Source organism: Rhincodon typus, chromosome 7, assembly GCF_021869965.1.
Source record: "Rhincodon typus isolate 14 chromosome 7, sRhiTyp1.1, whole genome shotgun sequence".
In the NCBI taxonomy this organism is placed as follows: domain Eukaryota; kingdom Metazoa; phylum Chordata; class Chondrichthyes; order Orectolobiformes; family Rhincodontidae; genus Rhincodon; species Rhincodon typus.
The window spans coordinates 29,076,959-29,099,540 of NC_063338.1; the positions used below are offsets into that span (position 1 = coordinate 29,076,959).

General features: G+C 39.1%; 1 protein-coding gene across 1 annotated transcript in view; it reads left to right on the forward strand.

The window, feature by feature from the left end:
* Positions 1-22,582, forward strand: part of dnah7 (dynein, axonemal, heavy chain 7) — a 311,419-nt gene that overhangs the window by 45,309 nt on the left and 243,528 nt on the right. Inside the window, exons 12-17 of the mRNA XM_048599124.1 lie at positions 6,327-6,593; positions 6,892-7,019; positions 9,392-9,470; positions 12,534-12,758; positions 13,342-13,488; positions 18,189-18,874. Coding sequence (XP_048455081.1) covers positions 6,327-6,593; positions 6,892-7,019; positions 9,392-9,470; positions 12,534-12,758; positions 13,342-13,488; positions 18,189-18,874 — 1,532 coding nt within the window. The remainder of the gene's footprint in view (positions 1-6,326; positions 6,594-6,891; positions 7,020-9,391; positions 9,471-12,533; positions 12,759-13,341; positions 13,489-18,188; positions 18,875-22,582) is intronic.

A 22,582-nucleotide genomic window follows, 5' to 3' on the forward strand; every position in this document is an offset into this window, starting at 1 on the left:
GAAACGTCAGCCTCTCTGCTCCTATGATGCTGCTTGGCCTGCTGTGTTCATCCAGCCCTGCACCTTGTTGTCTCGGATTCTCCAGCATCTGCAGTTCCTACTATCCATAATTTTTACTCTCTCCATTTAACTGAAGGGGCTGATGCAGACACAAAAAAACCCTCCATATTCAAAGAGGAGAAGATTCCCAAAGCCCTGGTGTCCTAGCAGGGATGGGTCCAAGTTGACCTACTCTTCTGTGTCTTTATTAAGATTTTGGCATTGATTTCTGGAGTATTATAAATAAGTATGTAGGTCACACCAAAATGTGGGGCAAAGTAAAACTGATGAAAGTGCAATTAAATCTAAAAGGATTTAGATGTGCTAGGGGAATGAGCTACACAATGGAAATAGTATTTAATTTAAATGATTGTAGTACTATACACCTTGGTAGAACCAAAAACAGAGCAATTTCTTAATTTGTCGAGAACTGTACTTAAAAATGTTGACAGACTAAAAGATCTTGTAGTTTTGTGCTAACATCCCTAAAGATTCATGATCAACAGATCAATGTTTTTCTGACTCCAGTGATGTGTTCCAGGGATTAATATTAAGACCATTACTTTTTTGACATACGTAAATGACCTGGACTTGGGTATAGGGAGTATAAGTTTGAAGTTTGCAGATGATACAAAGCTTAATATCACACTAAATAGCGATTCAGATAGTTTCAGATTTCATGTGGAAATGGAAAAACTGATAAAATGGGCAAACACTGGAAAAGTGCTATTGAATGACAGTAACAGTGAAATGCTCTTTGGAAAAACCAAATAGGCAGTAAATCTAAATGGTACTGTGTTGTAGCAGTTGGAAAAGCAGAGGGACCTTGGGATGCATATTCATAAATTTTTGAAGATGCTGAGGCATCATGATAAAACAGTTGACAAAGTATATTCATTTATTAAATAGAGATATTAAATGCAAAAACAAGGAGGTCATTCTAAACATCAAAACATCCTTGATCCGACATCAGCTGAATTTCTGTGTTCAATTCTGGATGTGGAGGTGCCGGTGTTGGACTGGGGTGGACTAAGTCAGAAGTCATACAACACCAGGTTATAGTCCAACAGGTTTATTTGAAATCACAAGCTTTTAGATCACTATTGCTTCATCAGGTGAGTGGAGGGAAACGCACAGGCACAGAATTTATATGGAGAGAGATAATGGCAAGATAATTCCTGGTAATTAAGAGTGTCAAAAGGTAAGTACAAGTAGTCTTAGTGGAGTGTCGACAGGCTGAATAACAAGTCTTTGCAGGTGATCAAAAGTGTCAGCAACTGGATAGCAAGTGAAGGGATGATCTATGATCTGGTTAATTAAGGCAGAGAGCTAATTACAAAAAAAATCAAAAATAAAATGGTGCTAGAGACAAACCAAATGGCTGATAAGTATGAGTCTCATGCTGAGGGTCTAACTAAAGTAATAAGTAATCCAAAACTGTCCAAACTTTAAGATAGAGAGATAGCGAGTTATCATGGTGATTGAGTCAAAACAGAACAGTAAGGAAGATTTTACACAGAACAATATGGTGGGGTTACATGTAGCGTGACATGAACCCAAAATCACGGTTGAGTCCGTCCTCGTGGGTATGGAACTTGGCTATCAGTTTCTGCTCAGTGATTCTGCTCTGTTTTGTATTTCGAAAGCCACCTTGGAGGGCGTTTACCCGAAGGTCGGAGGCTGAAAACCCTTGAGCACTGAAGTGTTCCCTGACTGGGAGGGAACACTCTTGCCTGGCAATTGTTGCGCGGTGTCCATTCATCTGTTGTCGTAGTTTCTGCATGGTGTCGGCAATATACCATGCCTCGGGATGTCTTTTCCTGCAGTGTATGAGGTAGAAAATGTTGGCCATGTTGTGGTGGGTGATGATCCCACATATGATGGTTATATCCATGTTGATGATCTGACATGTCTTGCAGAGGTTGCCGTGACAGGGGTGTGTAGTATTGTGGTTGCTGTTCTCCTGAAGACTGGGTAGTTTGCTGCGAACCCTGGTCTGTTTGAGTAACACCGCGCAACAGTGGCCAAGCAGGAGCGTTCCCTCCCAGTCAGGGAACACTTCAGCCTCCGATCGTCGGATAGGGGTCCTCCAAGCGGCCTTTGAGATGCACATCAACGCAGAATCGCCAAGTAGAAACTGATAGCCAAGTTCTGTACCCATGAGGACAGCCTCAACCGTGATCTTAGGTTCATGGCGTGCTACATGTAACCCCCATTATATTGTTCTGTGTAAAATCTTCCTTACTGTTCTATTTTGACATGGTCACCATAATAACTTGTTGTTATCTCTCTACCTTAAATTGTTTGTACAGTTTTGGATTACTTTTAGACCCTTGTAATGCAACTCTTATACCTATCGTGTTATTCCAGCCATTTGGTTTGTCTCTAGCACCATCTTATTTTTTGATTCTTTTTGTAATTATCTCTCTGCCTTAATTAATCATATCACTTGCTCGCCAGCTGTTGACACTTTACTCATGCTGTTTGATACTTTTGATCACCTGCAAAGACTTGTTATTCAGCCTGTTGACACTCCACTCAGACTATTTGTACTTACCTTTTGACACTCTTAATTACCTGGAATTATCTTGCCATTATCTCTCTGCATATACATTCTGTGCCTGTGTGCTTCCCTCCACTTCACCTGATAAAGGAGCAGTGATTCGAAAGCTTGTGATTTCAAAGAAACCTGTTTCCTTTGGCAAGTGAGTTGGTATTAAAAGTCATGCATTTAAAATAATTGGCATGAGAATGAGAGAGAAAATTATTCCACAGAGTTATGATTTGAAATGCGCTTTGTGAATGGGTGGTGTGGTCAAATTCACAGGAACTTTTGGAAGTAAATGTGATATGTATTTGAAGTGAACTAAATGTATAGTTCTGGAGAAAATGGGTAATGGGATTTATTGGACAACTCTTTCAAACATGTATGATGAGGTAAACAGATCAATCCTGTGTTTTATAATTCTATGTGCAGAAATTGTAGTTAAAGCAGCAGGGTAGGGTAGCATCAGTTACGAGTAGGACCATTCAGCATGAATGAAAGAACAGTATACACACGATACATTTCATTGGTCAAATGACAGTTAAAGTAATTCTGATTCTTGCACATTTGAAAAGTTTCAGAGGAGAACCATAAAAATGATACCTAACTTAAAAATAAGACTTCAGCATAGTTATTTTAGAATGAAAAAGGTTTAGTGACCCAATAGTATACAAAACAAGTAAAGGGTTGGATAGCACTCGGTTGATAAATTATTACAGTTTAAGACATTGGGAAGAACCAGAGATAAAGGATTCCAACTAAACCAGGGTCTGAATAGACGGGTCATTGGGTATATCTTATTTCCCTAGAGAATTGTAAGCCTCTGAACCATATCACTAGTTAGTCTGGTAGGTTTTCACTTTCTGCATGCTTTCAAAAGAAAGCTGATCTAATTTCTGACTGGCATAATGAACACATGACATGGAAGGTGAGTGGTTTTATAAATGCTACTTGGTTCAAATAGTCTCCTGATGTGGCGTTTGCTCACCTGAGAGGTTCAGAGAATGTAGCTACAGAGATGGGTGAGAATGGTGGTGAGGTGGCTTTTGGAAGAAGTGTTTAGCCATGATGGTGTAGTCATCATTACGCGGGCCGGGCTTGAAGGGCTAGTTGGTCTTTTCCGTACCATTAGTTTGGAAATTTGAAGACTGGTAAGTGAGTAACTTTGTTGTTTGATTAAAGTGCAACAGCACAGGTAACCAATCACTTGGCAATTAGGAAAATTTAATCTTGACTAAAGCATTGGAGACAGAACAAACCTGACTGAAATGACAATGTCTGACACTACGTAAAAGTCGATGCTTCTAGGTTGACTAAATATGAAGCCACTGTCTGCTCACTGAGGATTTTTAGGTCCATCCAGATTCAGCAACCTGCTCTGAAATTTTTACTCACATTTTGGCTGCTGTGACAAATTCCACTGGAGCGTCTGAGACAATCCACAACATTCTCCATGAAAGAGCCCACCGATTCTTTTAAAACAGGGTGAATTTGTCCTATCCTATTGATGCTGATCCAGATTTGTAATCTTACTGAAACCTAACCAGTTCTTTCTTGGGCCATACTCTAGGTTGCAGCAAATTTTATTGAAATCTGTCCATTAGTTTTTGACTTGCATTGTTTATAAACAGATAAGTAGACTAACAAACCAAGGTTGAAAACATTACATTTGCCTAATTTCAATGATGGAGGTAATTAATGGCTCTTTAAACTTTATGGAAACCTGCTACTTGGTAAAATTACAGATTTTTAGATGTATTGATGAGGGTGTTGATGAAATGGTTCCAAAGCAGAGAAGGCATCTGTGACATGCTTGGTCCATCTGTGTACATTTGATTAATGCTCTAGATGTAACTCAAGAACCCCGGAATGACTGATTGGGTACACATTCACTGTTGACCTTTGCATCCATTGGCAAAGTAGTGCCTGCCATAAAGGTAAGCTACAGGTTAGATTGCAGCATGTAGTAAACCTCATTGACAACTACCTTTTTGTAATACACAGCTTCAATCAGCACTGCTGCTGAATCAGTAGGATTTAGGAATACTTTGGTTTATATATTCTGTAGTTAGGATACCTGTAGGTAGGAACCACATGCCTCACTGACTTGGCCTGTACCCTGTATCTTCTCTTTTTGCAAGATACAGGACAGTAATAACAGTAAATTGATATTAACCTTTTTAGGATGGTCAAATTCTTAACATTGGAAGATTTGCAGGCTGTAGACTATATAGGAAAGCACCAAACAGAATATTGGGAAAAAAACTACTAACAAAGACTTTATGGCATTTTTTAATACTTCTATTATAGCCTTTAAACTTGCTTCACTTAGTGCAGTAATGCTGGATGGTTGATTTGTACAAATCAGAGTGTATGTCATATGCAGACAATGATGATGGAAAATGGGGCGTGTAAATCATTGACTTGGAAATTCATGGAACAGATCCTAATCTACTAGAGTAACATTGTTGGAAGTGCAGCAGAAAACCCATTTGTACATGCAAATCTGAAATTCCATCAAAACTTAAGGAGTGGGACTAGCTCAAAGGAACTTCCTGACCTTAATTTTTCTTCACTTAACTATGCCTATATTTATATAATAAGTGGATAGGTACATCCAGTATCTTGCCAAGGTGATGACTGCATCATTGGAAATCTTGTGTACCTGCCCAAATTTCTTTCCAATTCATCTGAAATCAGACAGTATAACAGGGCAAAATTAAGGCTGAAAGGACCCAAACCATTCAACTTATTATGCCTTTCTGTGAAGTCTCATTTGATGGGAGGACAGATTAGCCAGCTTTCTTTGATGGTTGGCTGGGAGGCAGGGTGAGCATGTAATTAAGAAATATGATGATGTACCTGATCCCTGATGACTTGCTGCCTTAAATTCTGGGCAGAAATGCCATTCTGAGAAAAAAAATTATTAAAATTCCATTCATACTTGGAAATGAACATACTGGTCAAACCAGACCTCATTTTGATGTATCCAAGAGGAGTCAGATACGGTCTGATCACCAACTGAGGCTTTTAAGTCGCCACTTATCGACTATTTATGAATCTCATAATGCTACTGCTGTTAACCCATCTGCATTCAGGTCTGTGGCTGTTGTGACCTATATTTCTGCTTGTGTTACTGAGCCCACTGAACCTCTCCCTCTCCCCACATGACTCACCTGTGGTCTGCAACCCTCTGTGATCCCTTCGTAACAGGACTCAGTTTCTATCTTTTCAGCAGCAACCATAGCCTCTCCAGTGAAACTTGAATATGAGAGTTGCTGAACGTTAGAATTGCTTAACACAAGAAGTGCAGGCTTCTGATTGACAAGCCTGGGAAGGTGAGTCCATTCCTGGAATTGTAATTCCAGAGGGAAGGCTCCCAAGTGGCTTTGGCACTGAACTGACGTGGATTGACAGGTCATCTTGAGAAGAGAGCTCAGGAATTTATTGGGTCTCCCTTTGGCAGGCGAAGCTCTCAAAGCTCCAGTAAGGTTTTGTCCATTGCATCACTGGGCAAAGATGTAAACTCACTGCTTTGTGATTCCTAGCTTGTCATTTATTAAAATTATCATCCAGAAAATGGGAATCTGGTTTGGTGACCTCTGCCCTCATTTGATCAATGTTCTGCTATGCTACTGACTAAGATTCCCCCAGGGGCATGTATCTCACAAAATATAGTTTACTATTGGAGTTGCTTATTGTGCATTTGAAAAAACACTCTTTCCTTTTTCTTCCTTTATAGTCTGGTGTTAAGACCACTCTGAAACCAATAATCTTGGAGGAAATCATTGAGGAAAACAAAATGAAAGTAAAAGATATTATTGCCAAAGAAAGTTTGGGACCACAAGAGCATACCAAACTGTATGATAAATATACCATGCTCATTAATAGACAAGCTGACTTGGATGTGGAGCAGTTCCTGAATGAAGAACATACATTTGAAGAGAATGCACAGGAAATTATAAAGTATCTGAACCTGAAAGAGGAAATTAAGTATCAGTCTCAAAAGGTGCCTATTAGCTCAAGTTTAAATCATAAATTGTAAATTATGTAGTTTATAGAAGAATGAGTTATTATAAATAAATTTGAATTGTTACAGCTACACTTATTAATTACTCCATTTATGAAGCATTTTAATCTACATTTCATAACTAATTACTGGAGAGTAGTATTAATGCTACTGTATTAACTAGCTAGCTAGCAGATCATATAATGAAAGAATCTCTTTCTTGCACTAGTGTATTTTTCACGTGGCTATACTAATGTACACTTTTTATTTTGTGTAATTGCCTTTATCATTGCTGTAGGTTGTTCGCCTGGGGATGTTTGAGGTGCACTGTGATGAACTCATAAGAGCTCTTGTGAAACGGGCGGAAACTCTATATGAGAAACTTCTGAACAAGTTAAACAAATATCATCAGGATGCAAATAAAGCGTTAGTACTATTCCAAATACTGCTTCTGAAAAAAGTATCTTTTTTACAAATTCTTACATAATTTCACAACCTTTTAAACACAACAAAATTGGAGATATTTCCTAATTAGCTTTTCCAGACCTTCCCTATGCTGCTAAACTGCACAGCGCTTTTTCCAATCTCTGCTAGACCCTACATACTAAATTCGAGCATAGCAAATGGTGTGCAGTCTACCTGCTGCCAGAGCAAGGGTCGTTTCAAACTGTCTTGAACAGGTGAACTTCTTTGTGATGAGGGCTCACATATCTGTGACCATCTCCTTGGAGAGTTGCAGTCTCCTGCAGCACTGGCTGTTGGTCATTTCAAGGTTTTTTTTGATGGAATGTCTTGTACCAAGGATATAGTTTTGATTAAATTTCTGCCTCTCATTCTTCTTCTCTACCCTCCTAATACCCAGCGCTCTGCACTTACTGCAAAAGGTTTTGCTCCTCATTGCCATTGTACCCAAAATTTGAGAGGTGTGTCCCCATTGCAAGTCACTGCTGTCATTATACTTAAGATGTCTCCAATTGTGTTTGGCCACCTTGTCCTCATTTCTCATACCAGCCCACAATACCAGGAGAGTGATGACCTCTAGTATTACCCTGGACAGTATCCAGTGCCTTCAGTTGTTTCTCGGTGGTACGTGAGGTGAATCAAATTGTCTGAAGACTGACAATTTTAATGCTAGGGATCTCAGTAGGAGATGGCAATAGGCCATTCATGCAGCCATTCTGGCTGAAGATAATTGCAAATGTTTTTGCATGAATGTATTGGGTTCTCCCACTATTGAAGAAAGGAATATTTGTAGAGTCTCCTCTTTCTACTGTGCAGTGTTTAATTGTCCACAGGTGGCTGTAGCTGTATATACTACATAGCTTAGCTCTGATCTATTGGTTGTGGCATCACTTAGCTCTGTCTGTTGCAGACTGCTTCTGCTGTTTGGCATATAAGTTGTCCTGTGTTGTAGCTTCATAAGCTTGACACTTCATTTTTAGGTGTCTCTGGTGCTCCTTCTGACATACACTCTTGCAGTCCACATTAGACAAAGGTTGGTTCCCTGACCTGATGGTAATGGGTACATTTGGAAGGTATGCCAAGCCAAGAGGTTGCAGATTATGATTTACTGCAATTCTGCTCCTGCAGCACATGGCTCATAGATCCTCTTGAATGCCCAATTTTGTATTGCTGGATTTCTTTGAAATCTATTCCATTTAACATGGCAGTGATGTTATACAGCACAGTGAAGGGTAGACAGATAGTTTGATGATGATGAAGTTATGTCAGGTTCCGTCTTGTTGATTCTCTCACAATCTACCGCAGACCTGGCCTGGCAACTATGTCTGAGCTCAGTCAGTACTGGTGCTACTTAGCAACTGTTGGTGAAGGACACTGAAATGTCCCACCCACAGTAAATTCTGTGTCCTTGACATGGAACATTGCTAACTGATTTGTAAGCTGAGGTGGTAATCGTGGTGACGCGGCAGTGATAACCAGGAGGAGGTTTCTCTGCTTCTGTTTGATCTGATCACATGACACATCTTGGGGACCAGATTCAATGGTTGAGGACTCCCAACGCAACTCCCAGTCAACCTTACACCACTGTGTTGATACCTCTCATGGGTTTATCCAATTGGTAGGCTGGGAATACCCAGTGTGAGAGATTTTGGTGTCAGACATTGTCTGCCTGTGAGAGACAATTCTGTAAGAATGACTAACTATCACTTAACTAATCTGCAGATAGCTTCCCCAGGCGTCCAGTTGTTGGGAGGAAGGACTTCAGAGCTGGGCTTGCCAGTGTTGTTTCTGGTGTGTATGTTCAATCCTTTCTTTTGACATTGTAGCGGTTTGATACAGCTAAGTGGTTTGCTAAGTCATTTCAGAGAGCATTTAAGAGTTGCCCATATTATGTATGCCTGGAGTCACATGTAACGGAGTCCAGGTGAGGATAGCAGATTGTCCACCCTTATTGCGAGGTCACACATCCACCTCTCCTAAGTGTGGTCAGCTCTCTTTTCTGATATGAATGACACCCACCCGCCCACTGGTTCATTTACCTGAGTGACTTGGATTTTGTTGAACATGACCACTTCATAGCAGCCCCACAACTTACCTGTTATTGTCACAGAGATTTTTACAACCTCTACAACTAACTCCATATCCCATGATGTGCTTTATGGAATCTCATGATCAACATCTGTATATTAGCTGTCCATTTGTCTTTCTGAACTATCTCCTACTGCTGCATAACATCTTACAGCTGATAATCTTTCACTTGGAACATTTTCTCCATTATGTTTCTCTGAACTCTATGGTTTAACTTTTAGTTAATTATACTGTTTTATTGATGACAGGTTATGTCTTGAATTTGAGAAAATAGCAGAGAAAGCCCTGATGACACCTCCAAATACACAAGCATTAATGGAGTTGAAGGTAATTTTTTGCAATACAAGTAAGATGATGTAAGAATTAGATACAATTGAAAGTGGCTACTGTTAGGAACAAGCAAAACAAATTATAGTGGGCTAACATTATAGGATTATAAGACTTTTCCAAACTTTCTTAGTTAACTGGATGTCGGTGTTGCTGATCAGAGCAGCACTTATTACCTATTCTCAATTGCTCTTGAAGAGGTGGTGGGGAATTGTCTTTGTGAACTGCCGTAGTTCATACTACCCCAGGAGTTTGGGGAATTAGATGGTCACATGGTATGGTAGATGGAACAAAAGACAGCTTGACCATTGACACGTGCTTGGCTGTGGAGGTGGGTTCAAGGCTGTTAAACATAATTGAAGAGCATTTGAACACTGGGGAGGTGGCAGCTTACAATAATGTCCGATTCTATGATTTTGGGTCCAGTGATGAAGAGGGGAATAATGCAAGCAAGGCAGAGTTTGGGCAGCGAGAATAGAGGAGAGCCATAAAAGGCAGGAGTGAAATGGAAACTGTACCCTCAGTTCGAGATCTACCATTGAAAAAGGAGCTACCTTTGAAATATGGAGAACTAGTGTTGGAGGAGACTGTGATTCTACTTGGAGATTATCACAGGCATCTGAACCCTCATCCCTGAAGAGGTCACTCTTTGCAGCTCGACATTCAATACCCAGAAACACTATAAGTCTCTTTTTTTTGTTGAGCCTCTTCTCTTCTGATTCCTTCCAAAAATCAGCTGCAGACCATTGTGTCATCTCACAAACAGCTGAACACTGCATTTTGCAGATTGCTAATGTTTTATTGCAAGATCTGATCAGTGCATTTAATCCCAGAAAGATGTGGCCTCCAAGGTATCTAGGGCAGTGGGTTTTGTTTCCGTTGCAAGATTTTCTCAGCTACAGGGAATCCGCAATTGCGTACACGTGGCCATCAAGCCACCATGGAATGGTGGACAGTCCTCAACATTCAGCTTGTCTGTGACTTCAAAATGATCTTCCTGCATGCATGCTGCTGTTTTCTTGGCAGCCACAATTGTTCCTTCATTCTCTGGCAGTTCAGGCAACTTCATCCCTTCACTCTACCTCAAAAACTTCATGGACGGATTCCTGAGGTAAGGAATATCCCTTGAAGTGATGGTTACTTACCTTGCTATAAGAGCCAGAGACTGCCACAGTTCAGTGAACCATTTAGTACTCTGTCCAGCATGGTTGCCTCCATGTTTGCCCACTTCTACATAGTGAGTCAGATAGGAGCTTAGTCTTGGGGATGATGTATTAGCATGGGATTGAGGATTGGTTAATATTCAGAAGAGAGAGTCAGGTCTTTTTTAGTTTGGATAGATGTAACTAGTGGAGCACCCTGAGGATCAGTCCTAGGGTTTCAATTCGTTACTTTGTTAAAGACAATAAAAACTGCAGATGCTGGAATCCAAGGTAAATAAACAGGAGGCTGGAAGAACGCAACAGGGTAATGCCTGAAACGTTGACTGCTCCTTTCGTCCAGATGCTGCCTGGCCTGCTGTGTTCTTCCAGCCTCCTCTTCGTCTATCTTTACTTTACATTCTACTCCGTCTCCAAGTTTATTAATATAATGTATTCAAATTTGGTGACAATACGAAAGAAAGATGGGAGGCATGTTGTGATGATTTCTTAAGGAATCAGGAAGGGGATGTAGTTAGGCTGAATGAGTAGGCAAAGCTTAGCAGATGGATTTAGTGTAGGAAAGTGAGAGGTCATGCACCATGGTAGAAAGAATCAAAAGTCAGAATATTATTTAAATAGAGAGAAATTCCAATAAAGTGCATTATAGAGGAATCTGGAGACTCTTGTGCATGAAACACAAAAGTTAGCATTCAAATGCAGCGAGTAATTAAGACAAATGGAATGTTGGCCTTTATTGATTAGAATTTCAAGTTGAAAAAAACAGTGAAGCCTTAATACAATTGTACAGGATGTTGGTGAGGCTACATTTGGAGCACTGTGTACAGTTTTGATTTATACTGGTATTGGAGGTTGTTCAAAAGAGATTCATGAGGCTGATTCCAGGGATGAAGGGTTTGACTTATCAAGAATGGCTAAATAAGTTAGACTTCTAGTGATTAGAATTTGGAAAACGGAGGGTGATCTTATTGTAGCTTACAAGATTCTAAGGGAGCTTGACAGGGTTGATGTTGAGAAGATGTTTCCAATAGTGGGAGAAGCTCACATGAAATTTGAAGCCTAGGTCAGATCAACGTCAATGATGATGAAGGTGCCATATTGAGTTCTCACTAACTAACAACTTTGGGGGAAAAAATCTACAAATCCCTCACCCCTTCCAAATCCAGAATAGCAAAACGGACATAGAAAATTTTATGTCTGATAATTTTATGAATTTTATGTGACTTCATTAAACTTGTGCATCATGAGTTTATGGAAGAGGAGTGATATAAATACATAAGTGGAAGATGACGATGATTCCAAAAATGGATATCTTAAAAGGTGCCATGTTACAATATTGGTGCAGTGTTGTATTGTATGACATCCAACATATTCTATAATACTAATCCTTCATGAAGTGACTAACATGGAAGAATTTAGGATCACTTTATGATTATTTTGATTACAATTAGCACATGGTTCATTAAAAATATAAGTAATCCATATTATAATAGCTATTGCAGAATTAATAGAGATAGCAAGAACTGCAGATGCTGGAGTCAGAGATAACAAAGTGTGGAGTTGTAAAAAGATTTTCTGAAGAAGGGTCTCCACCCAAAATGTCAGCTTTTTGGTCCTCTGATGCTGCCTGGCCTGCTTTTTTCCTCCAGCTCCACACTTTGTTATCGTAGAATTAATAGACTTGCTATTGGTCGTCTTATTATTGAAATGCTGCCTATTGGAGATAGCCACAGATTTGGAAAGGTTGAAATCACTGCTGATGACGAATTATATGACTCTATCAAGAAAAGGAAATTTGAGATTTTAACCAATTTGTGAGTTTTAATTTGAATGTGCAAATATTATTGTACACTTTGTAGATTTAAGTGCAGAGTTATTTTTAAATCAATGTTTTCTTTGGCAGGCCTACATAAAACAGGTTGAAGTGAAGGATATGGCTGAACTTGAGCTGAAGCTGGTTGAAGCCAAAAACCGTTTGACTTTTCTTGTGGATTATGTTACACTTTCCCCAAGTGACATGCGGCTGAACAACAATACATTTCACTGGAGTGGGCGAATGGCAGAGATTTTTGAGGAACATAAGAGGATGATTGCAGAGAAAGAAGAGCAGTACCAACAGGGACTTAGGGTGAGAGAGTCACAAGCTTTAACACTGATGCAGTTTTACTTTGCTTTGCACAGACTTGTCATCTGCATTGTCAGTATGGGCACATTGGTACTTTGAAAGTTGTCTGAGATTAGCATCTGCATTGACATGCCACAGACAATGAGTAAGGCTGACATCTCGGTTGGATATTTTCCTGCAGCTTTCATCAAGTGGTCTCCTGCCTGTGATCACCCTGCCCAATCAAAACTTACTTCACATCTTCAATATTTCATGAATAAAAAAAAAACTTTTGAGATAATTTAACAATTACTTTGATGTCCTGTATGATCCCCCTCCCATGGCAGATTCTCTACTTCCTCTAGATAATCTACTTTGCTACTTATCTTATTTCCATCAGAAAATTTATTTAATGCCCATTTGGTTCCTATATCCAGGTCTGTCCAGGATATACCTTCCTGCCCTTTAGACTTTATTGGAATTTTGTCTCAATGTTTTTATGACAGTTGGTAAAAAATGAGATTAAACCTATTATACATATTACCAAAAGATATATATTATCTGAGCACATTTATTATGCACCTTTTTCATGATTTTTCAATTTCAGCTTCGTACTGAAAGATTTGTGGAGGAACTGGAAAGTTATGCTAAGCAAGTGGAAGAATTCTACAGTTTTGGAGAACTGCCAGAAGTCAGTCGGTATTTACGAAAGGCTCAAGCATTAAACACAAAGCTGAATCAAGCAATGGAGAAGGTACTGGGTTACAACTTGGATAAAATACAAATGCATATAAATTAATATAAATTTGTTTATGTGTATGGGTTGTATAAACTTGTTCGTGGGAATTGTGAAGCTAGTTATGTCTTTTCTATGGAAGATAGTTAATATTTTGTTATGAGAATTATACCATACATGTCACAGCTGTTTAAAAGCCTTAGATAATTTTATGAATGTGACATTGACATCAAGTGAAGTGAAACCTGTATGTGGCTGTGATATTCCAATATCCAAAAGCTTACTGTTATTCGCTGTCAAGGCTCACACTTTATAATTGCCAATGGAGTAGCATGCTAACATAACATGTTTGGGTACCATCCCCTCCCAGTAGGGGAGAAATTTACAAATAAGTGAATGATGAAATTCTCAGCTTTTAAGCAGAAAGTGCCAAATGAAACAAGTGCCTTGGTGAACAAATAAAAATAACTATCGTGTGAAATAATAGACTTGGGAGAAGCTGGATACTAGTGCAAAATGTTCCCCTGGCGAAAGTTTGAGACCAGCACTATTTGTCAGCCCATGTGCTTGAAGCAGAAGTTGGGACAGAAATAAATGGCCTTGGTGTTGCTGTTCCTGGCCTGAGACCCCTGACCTGAGCAGAGTGGCCCTGCCCCTGACTTTAATACAGCTAGTCCCCTAAAGCCCGGGGCCCTAGTTGGGTCCTGATCTTTCTCCTGTCCTGACCCTTGGCTAGAAGTAGGAAGGTAGCAGTAGTTGAACGTTTGAAAAACAAATTAGGAGGCCTTCTGTCATGAATGCGTATGTGGGGAAGAGGGTTCCCAGAGACCCTGAGAAGATTCTAGGGAGAAGAGGTGAGAAGTGGTTGGTAGATTAATTTCTAAATTGCAAACCTGCTCCTGATGGGACCCTGGAAACAAGCATAATTTTGGCCTAGGTAAGAGCCTAAACGTTGGGAAGACAGGCCCATTGGCTAAGGGCAGGGAAATAGAGGTGACTCGTCCCTGGAGAAGACAAAATTTAATCGAGCTTCATCAGCTATTGTAGCTGTTGTTTGAAAGTGAGGAAGGAGTGTTGACATGTGGCAGAAAGGAATGTTTGAATTAATGTGAGCTGCTACTCATTTTCCAGAGAACTAATTTCAGAGACCCTCATTTCTTATTGAGAAAGCAAATATAAGAAAAGAGTCCCATGTCGCTTATTTTCTATTTTACATTTACTTGGTCAGTGCTATCCATAAATATTTTTTCATAACGATTAGGAAAAATGTTGGAATGCTGACCTTTGTCTTTGTTCTTCGATTGTGTGAAGAACAAAGTTATTACAAGTGAAAGCTAAGTAGGAAAAAAAAATGTTACGAATATTGGAACTTTACAAGATATGTTTTATATGTATCTTTTAACTGAAGGTAAACAGGTAAATATCTCCTGTAATTTAAGGAGAAACCAACTATTCTGGATAGAAGGATAGCAGTTGTACTCAACCTTTGCGCTGAAGCAAGCCTATATGAGTTTATTGTCTTGGAAAAAGAAACCCTATTGAAAACCAAGTGACAGTTTTCAGCAGTGACACACGGAAAAAGCAGCTGGTAGATGGTGACAAGGCTATGGGAGTCAGGAGATGAGTTACACGCCACAGGGCTTCCTGCATCTGACCAGCTTTTGTAGCCATGGTGGGATGTTCAGGTTCTGTTTAGCTTCTGGACGATAAAAGTGGGAGATTCACTGATGGTAATATCATTGAATGTTGAGGGGGGATGGTCAGATTTCTCTTGTTGGAGATAGTCTTTGCCTGGTACTTGTTTGGCAACAAGGTTACTTGTGACTTCTCAGCCCAAAACTGAATGTTGTTCAGGTCTTACTGCACATAAACATGGACTGCTTTGTTATCTGTAGAGTCATACATAGTGCTAAATGCTTTGTAATCATTAATGAACATCCTCACTTCTGATTTTATGATGGAGGGAATGTTATTCACGTAGCAGTTGAAAATGATTGGACCTAGGACACTACCTTGAGTGGCTCCTGCAGCAATTCCTTGGAATGAGATGATTGTCTCCAACAACCTTAGTCATCTTCCTCTGTATTAGATATAACTCCAGCCAGGGAAGAGATTTGCCTGGATTCCCATTGTCTTCTGTTTTGCTTGGACTCTTTGATGCCACATTTAGTTAAATGCTATCTTGGTGTCAAAGACAGTCACACTTCCTTATCCTTTAAATTCACCTATTTTATCCATATTTATCCATGTTTGGACTGAGACTGCATGTGGTCAGGAGCTGACTGGTCCTAGTGGAAATCCAAACTGGGTGTCAGCACAGTGGTTCAATGCTGAGAAATTAACAATTTACAGGGCTGTCAGCAATCTCTTCCATCACTTTGATAAAAGACTGGGCTGGGTCAGATTTACCCTTTTTTATGTACAGGACATATAAGGGCAATTTTCCATAATGCCTGATAGTTGCTAGTATTGCCAGATTCCTTCTCCCAGAAAGCACAGTCCAAAACCCAATGCAAACTCTGATCACTCCCTGACAGGCTGACCATCTTGTCAATGAGGTACCAGTTACCTTTCAACGTCTGTTATCTGCTTGAGTATTAGGTCTCTTCCAGACTTGCTGGAACCAGGTACTGACCTCCTTAATAGCCAATGTCTGCCATCTATTTAAATATAATGCTCTTCTCTTGTGATGAAGCTTCTGCAGAACTTTGATCGAGAATCAACCTGCAATTAACTTCCAACCCTGGGTTCATGAATAAACAAAAATGTGTTTGATCTGCTTTCGTTTTAACACAAGGTGTTACCCAAAGTTCAAAAGTCATTTTTAGCTCACAGTTCCCAGTTCACGGTTACAAACCAAAACTGATAAAAGTATAAAATAAAAATAATGAAATATCAGCAAGGGTTCCAAGAAGACTGACAGCTGTAATGCCACCTCAGGAGGAGGCTGAGATGAATCAGCCACTCAGCACTTCTGGCCTAAGCTGGTTGAAATGCTTCAGTCTTTTGCAGTGATGTTGTGGGTTTCCCATCACCGAGGATGTGATATTGTAGAATCTCTTCCTCCAGTTGAGTATTTAATTGTCTACCACTATTCACCATTGAATGTGGCAGCCTTGCAGAACCTAGATTTGATCTACTGGTTGTGGGATCACTTAGCACGATCACTTGCTGCTTCTGCTATTTGTCATGCAACTATTGCTGTGTTGTAGCTTCACCAGGTTGACCTCATTTTTATATATATCCAGTGGTGCTACTGGCACGCCCTTCTGCACTTTTTTTTGAATTAGGGTTGATTCTCTAGCTTGATGGTAAGAGTAGAGTGGTGAATATGGCATTTCATGAAGTTGCAGATTGTGATTGAATACGATTCTGCTGTTGCCTGGAGTTGCTGGCTCCTTCAGCACTTGTTCTCAGTCATATTCCGGTAGCTTCACCACTATCAGTAGATTCAGTGTCGTATGTCTTCTATGTAGTAGTAGTATGTGTAGTATGTCATCTCTGTGTAGTATGTCTTCCATACGAAGGCGTTGGACTGAAATGAGAAGTTTTTTTCTGAATATTGTGAATCTTTGCTGTGTTCAACCTTAGGGGACTAAGCATAATTATTGTTTTAAGTGTGTTGAGATTGAGTTTTGGACTGCTAAAGATTTTTCAACACCTACTCCAAACAAAATGGTGGGATGTCACAGTTACGGCTAATGATTGTCTTTTCTTATGGCAAAGCAGGCTCTGGCAGCCATTTCACTTATATCCGCTTCTATTTCTCATGTTCCCAAGTTTCCCATCAATTAGTTGCTCATTGTTCTTCCTTGAGCTGATTTATCATACATTCTGGATCATTTTTGAGACAAACTTTTTGAATTTGGTGCACACAATTGCATGCTGAACAATGATGTATGAAAGTTCTGTGGTAATACTCGATCATTATTTATACCATTAAATAGCAGTTTATTTGTTTAAAAAATATCAAAAATGTGATATAATTGACTTTGCTTTTTGTTTTTACTCACCAAATTGAATCCCTAGAACATGTTTGAAAGTTGAACGTTCCTCCAGTTTTGTCAGGTGTCATAAATTGTAAAAAAAAATTCTTCTGATTTTTTTTGCAAACAGGATATTATGATCTAAAATTGTTCAGTAAGAAATTATGTTTGAAAGGTGTCATCTTTTTCTTTACTTTTTATAAAACTTGTATCTTTTGAAACTAATTTTATATTATGCTCTATGAATGGTTGTTTCTCTGTCTTTCGGAATACAATCAACTATATATTGATCATTTTATTTTAGAGCAGAGAAGTTGTTGATTTCAGAAGTAACTCATGGTGACTAGCTCATTGTAAGTTATCCATTTTGGATCAATGTTTTGTTGATCCATGCATGGAGCATGCAAAGACGGAATATTGGGCTAACATATGGTATTTTGAAATTCATGCATATTCACAAGCAAAAGTTGAAATTGAAAAGCTGATTGTGTAAAATTTAACCAAATAGTTTTATTAATGTGGAAATAATATAATAATAGGAATGTTCAATTTTCAAACAAACATGTTCTGAGAATTCAATTCAATTAGTGGAATCAAAAGGTATTGTCAATAATACCACAACTTTGATACTTTTTAAACAAATAAACGGCTATTTAAATGGTAGAAATAATAATTCATAATTGTCAATAATAATTCAGTTACTTAATAGTATTCACTTTCTAATTGCGCTAGATTGATCAGATTAATGAGGAAGAGCAAGCATTTGGATGGAGTGAATCTCAGTATCCTCAGCGTAAACAGACCAGCGATATCCTGCAACCATATCTGCGACTGTATGACTTGACAGTAGAGTTCAACGGCAAGTATAAAGGTTGGATGGAAGGACCATTTACTGAGGCTAACCCAGATCAAGTTGAGGCAGATGTAGGAAACTACTGGCGAGCTTTGTACAAATTGGAAAAGACATTAACAGACTCACCAAATGCATACAAGATTGCCAATACTGTTAGGAAAAAAGTTGAAGAATTTAAAGAGCACATTCCTCTTATTCATGTTGTGTGCAATCCTGGTTTACGCGATCGACATTGGGATGCCTTATCTGATATCGTGGGATACCCACTCGAGCCTACTGAAGACACAACCATCACCAAGTTTCTTGCTATGAATCTTAAGCCTTACTTAGAACAGTTTGAGGGTATTAGTGAGGCTGCTAGCAAAGAGTACTCACTGGAGAAAGCCCTGGAAAAAATGATCAAAGAGTGGGAAGGAATGGAATTTGTTCTCCATCCATATCGAGAAACAGGAACTTACATACTTGCAGCTGTTGATGATATCCAAATGTTACTTGATGATCACATTGTAAAGACCCAAACAATGCGTGGATCTCCCTTTATACAACCATTTGAGAAAGAAATCAGGTAGTTCTTTTTTACACTATCTTTATGAAATTTTAATAGAGAAGTTCAAGAATTGTTGAGAAAAATAAGCTCTTTGCGAAATGTTTAACAATTTGAGCAAACACATATAACATTACACAAAAATGAAAAAAAAAGACTGGAAATACACAGCAGGTCAGACAGTACCTGTAAATAGATTTAATAGTTCAGTCTGTTAATCGTTCATCGGTTTGGGGGTAGTGTGAATTGTAGCATCAATGTTTAGTACTGCTGTGTGACTCCGTGCATGTTACTACTTTTGGTAAAGTGCATGAGGAAGCTACCTTGAGGAATTCCTGCAGTATTGACCTGGGGCTTAGAAGATTGACTGACTTCCAACAACCGCAGTTTACTAGGTATGACTTCATCCAGTGGAGAGATTTTCCCTGATTCCCATTGAGTGCAGTTTTGCGAGGGCTACTTGATGCTATGCTCAATCAGGTGCTGACTTGATATCAGGGGGTGTCACTCCCATTTCACATCCACAGTTCAACTCTTTGGTCTATGTTTGGACCAAGGATCTAATGAGGTGAAGTGGCCCTGAGCATCAGTGAGCAGGTTATTCCTTTGTAAGTGCACTTCATAGTACAGCCAAGGATGTCTTCCATCAATTTGATGATATTGGTAGCAGACTGAAAGGGTGATAATTGGCTGGTGGATTTGGCCCGCTTTTTTCACACAAATTAATCAAATGGGTTGAAGACTTAAATATATGATGGTGGGGACCTCAGGAGGAGGTTGAGATGGATCATCCACTCCGTACTTCTGGCTAATGATAGATGCAGATACTTTAGCTTTGTCTTTTGCACAGCTATGCTGGGCTCTACAGTCATTAAAGATGGGGTTTTTGAGGAGGCTGCACCACCTCTTAGGTGTTTAATTATCCACTGCCATTCATAACTGGATGTGACAGGACTGCATTACTTAGATCTTATCAGCTAATTGTAGGATCACTTAGCCCCATCTATTGCGTGTTATTTATACTTTTTGACATGTAGGTAGTCCTGTATTGTAGGTTCACCAGGCTGACACCTTGTTTTTAGATATATTGGGTGCTGCTCTTGGCATACCCTCCTGCATTCTTCTTTGAACCAGGGTGGATCTTCTTATTTGATATCAATGGCAAGCTATGAAGTTGCAGATTGTTGTCAAATGCGGTTCTGTTGCTGTGGCCCACAGTTCCTTGTTGATGCAGTTTTAAGCTGCTTGATCTGTTTGGTCTGTTCCATTTAGCACACTGGTAGTGCCACACAACACAATGGAGGGTATCCCCAGTATGTAGATTTGACTTCATCCCCTCAGGACTGTATGGTGATTACTCCTACGGATACTGTTGTAGACAGTTACATTTGTGACAGGTAGACTGGTGAAGATGAGGACAAGTAGAATTTTCCTTGTTGGTTTTCTTAACAGTTGCCATAGACCCAGTCTAGCAACCATGGCCTTTAGGACTGTGTCAGCTCAGTCAGTAGTGGTGGTACTGAGCTGTTCTTCATGGTGGACACTGAAGTTCCCCACCCAGAACCATGCTGCCTCTGTGGTTTCTCCAAGTGGTGATCAACATGGAATAGTAGTGATTCATCAGACAGAGGTGGGGGTCATGCGTGTGTGTCTGTGTGTCTGTGTGTGTGTGTGTGTGTGTGTGTGTGTGTGAACACATAGCTATACATCAGTCAACTCTCCTTGAAATACAGGGCAATACTCCATTTGCTTTCCTAATTATTTGCTGTAACTGCATGCCAACATTTTGTGATTCAGTATGTGTAGTGTCTTTTTACTTAAATAATATATTTATATTCTTCCTACTTTGTATTTTGCCATTTTTTACTCCATTTACCAATTTTTTTGCGTTCACTTTACCTATCTATATCTCCTGTGCAGATTACTTTGTCCTAACTCATAACTTCCTTTCTCACCAATGTTTGTATCAAAGCAAACGTCATGCAATGTGCTTGGTTCCTTCATCCAAGTCATCAGTTGAGGCTCTAGCACTGATCCCTGTGCATCTCACAAGTTAACTTGTCAGCATGCAAATGACCCGGTTATCCTGATGTCTGTTTTCTGGCAACTTTCTATCCGCGTTCATATATCATCCCGAAAATCTTAAGCTCTTACCTTATGCAGTTATCTTTTATGACACAATTTATTGAACACCTTTTGGAATTCCTCATATACTACATTTCCTAGTTCCTTTATCTACCCTTAATGTATCTTCAATGAATTCTATTGAATTTGTCAAACATGATTTCCATTTCCTAAAGCCATGTTGAAATAGAGTCTAATGATATTCTAAATGCCCTTGATAATGGATTCCAAAATTTCCTCAACATCAATGCTGGCAAACTGACGTATCAGATTGCTGCCGCAAAAATGGAAAATGCTACAGAACCCTGAAGTGTTAACTTTATTTCTCTCCCAACAGGTGCTGCAAGCCCTGCTGAGTTTCTCTAGAATTTTCTGATTTTGTTTCAAATTTCCATCTTCTGTAGTATTTTGCTTTTGTTACAGATTCCTGCTGTTTGTTTCCCTCCTTTCTTCATGTACATGTTATTTTTGTGATTTTCTAATCACTGGCAAATTTGGAAGAATAGAACTAATTTATTCATTATCCATGTTGACACTTCTTTTAAGACCTTAGGGTGCAGCTCATCTAGTCAAGAGCACTTGTGAACGTTCAGTCCCAATAATTTTCTGCATACGTTTTCTCCAGTAATTGTGATTGTTACCCCCTCCTTTTTTGCCTTGATTTTTTAGTATTTTGGAACACTTTTGCTGTCTTTTATCAGAGGTCAGGCTGGAGACTCGTCTCAAATACAAGGGACTTCTTGCATAGTTACTCTGGGAAATTTTACAGTTTGATACCTGGTCTAACTTGATATTAGCCAGTGTAAATGAATTGAGCACCACAACTGACAACTCCCACTCTTGACTAGATCCAAGTACCTCTTGACTGCCTCCTGTTCTGACCTGACTCCTTATCCTCCAATCTTATTCATTAGTCTATTGTCTGGCACTTCTTTGAAGGTCTTTTGGAAATCCAGATATATTGCATCTCCTGCATTATCCTCTCATAGTCTTTGTTACATCAGCAAAGGATTCAATGATATTGCTCAAACAAGTCTTCCCTTTTAAAATCCAAGCTGATTATTCAATGTTATGGCTTTGGTTTCTAAATGTTCTATTTTCTTCTTTAGCAATGGTTTGATCACTTTCCCTGCCACTGATGTTAAGCTGACTGCTCTGTTATTCTCTGGACATGCTCTATTGTCCTCTATAAATACATTAATAATCTTAACATTCTATTAGTGGCCTGGCACACCCACCAAGTTATTAAATATGTAAAATGTTACTTCTGCTATTGCTTTCCTAGATTCTTTCAAAATGTTCAGATGTAGCCCATTTGGATCAAAAATTTTATCTTCTTTGAATTTGGTTAGCTTATTTAATATTTCTCCATATGTTTTATTTTGAACATGTTTATATCATTTCTAATATCATCTTCTTGAGTAATATCTACTCTGTTTTGTTCCCTGATAAATGTAACGATTTAATATCTCTGATATTTCATTGTCATTTGATAGGATTTTATTTTATTAAGCCATTAGAGCCCTTTTCGCAACTTGGCTTTTTTAAAATATGTGTGCCTGTAGAATTTTTTACTGATTTTGTCTTTTTGTTTGTGCTGGAAAT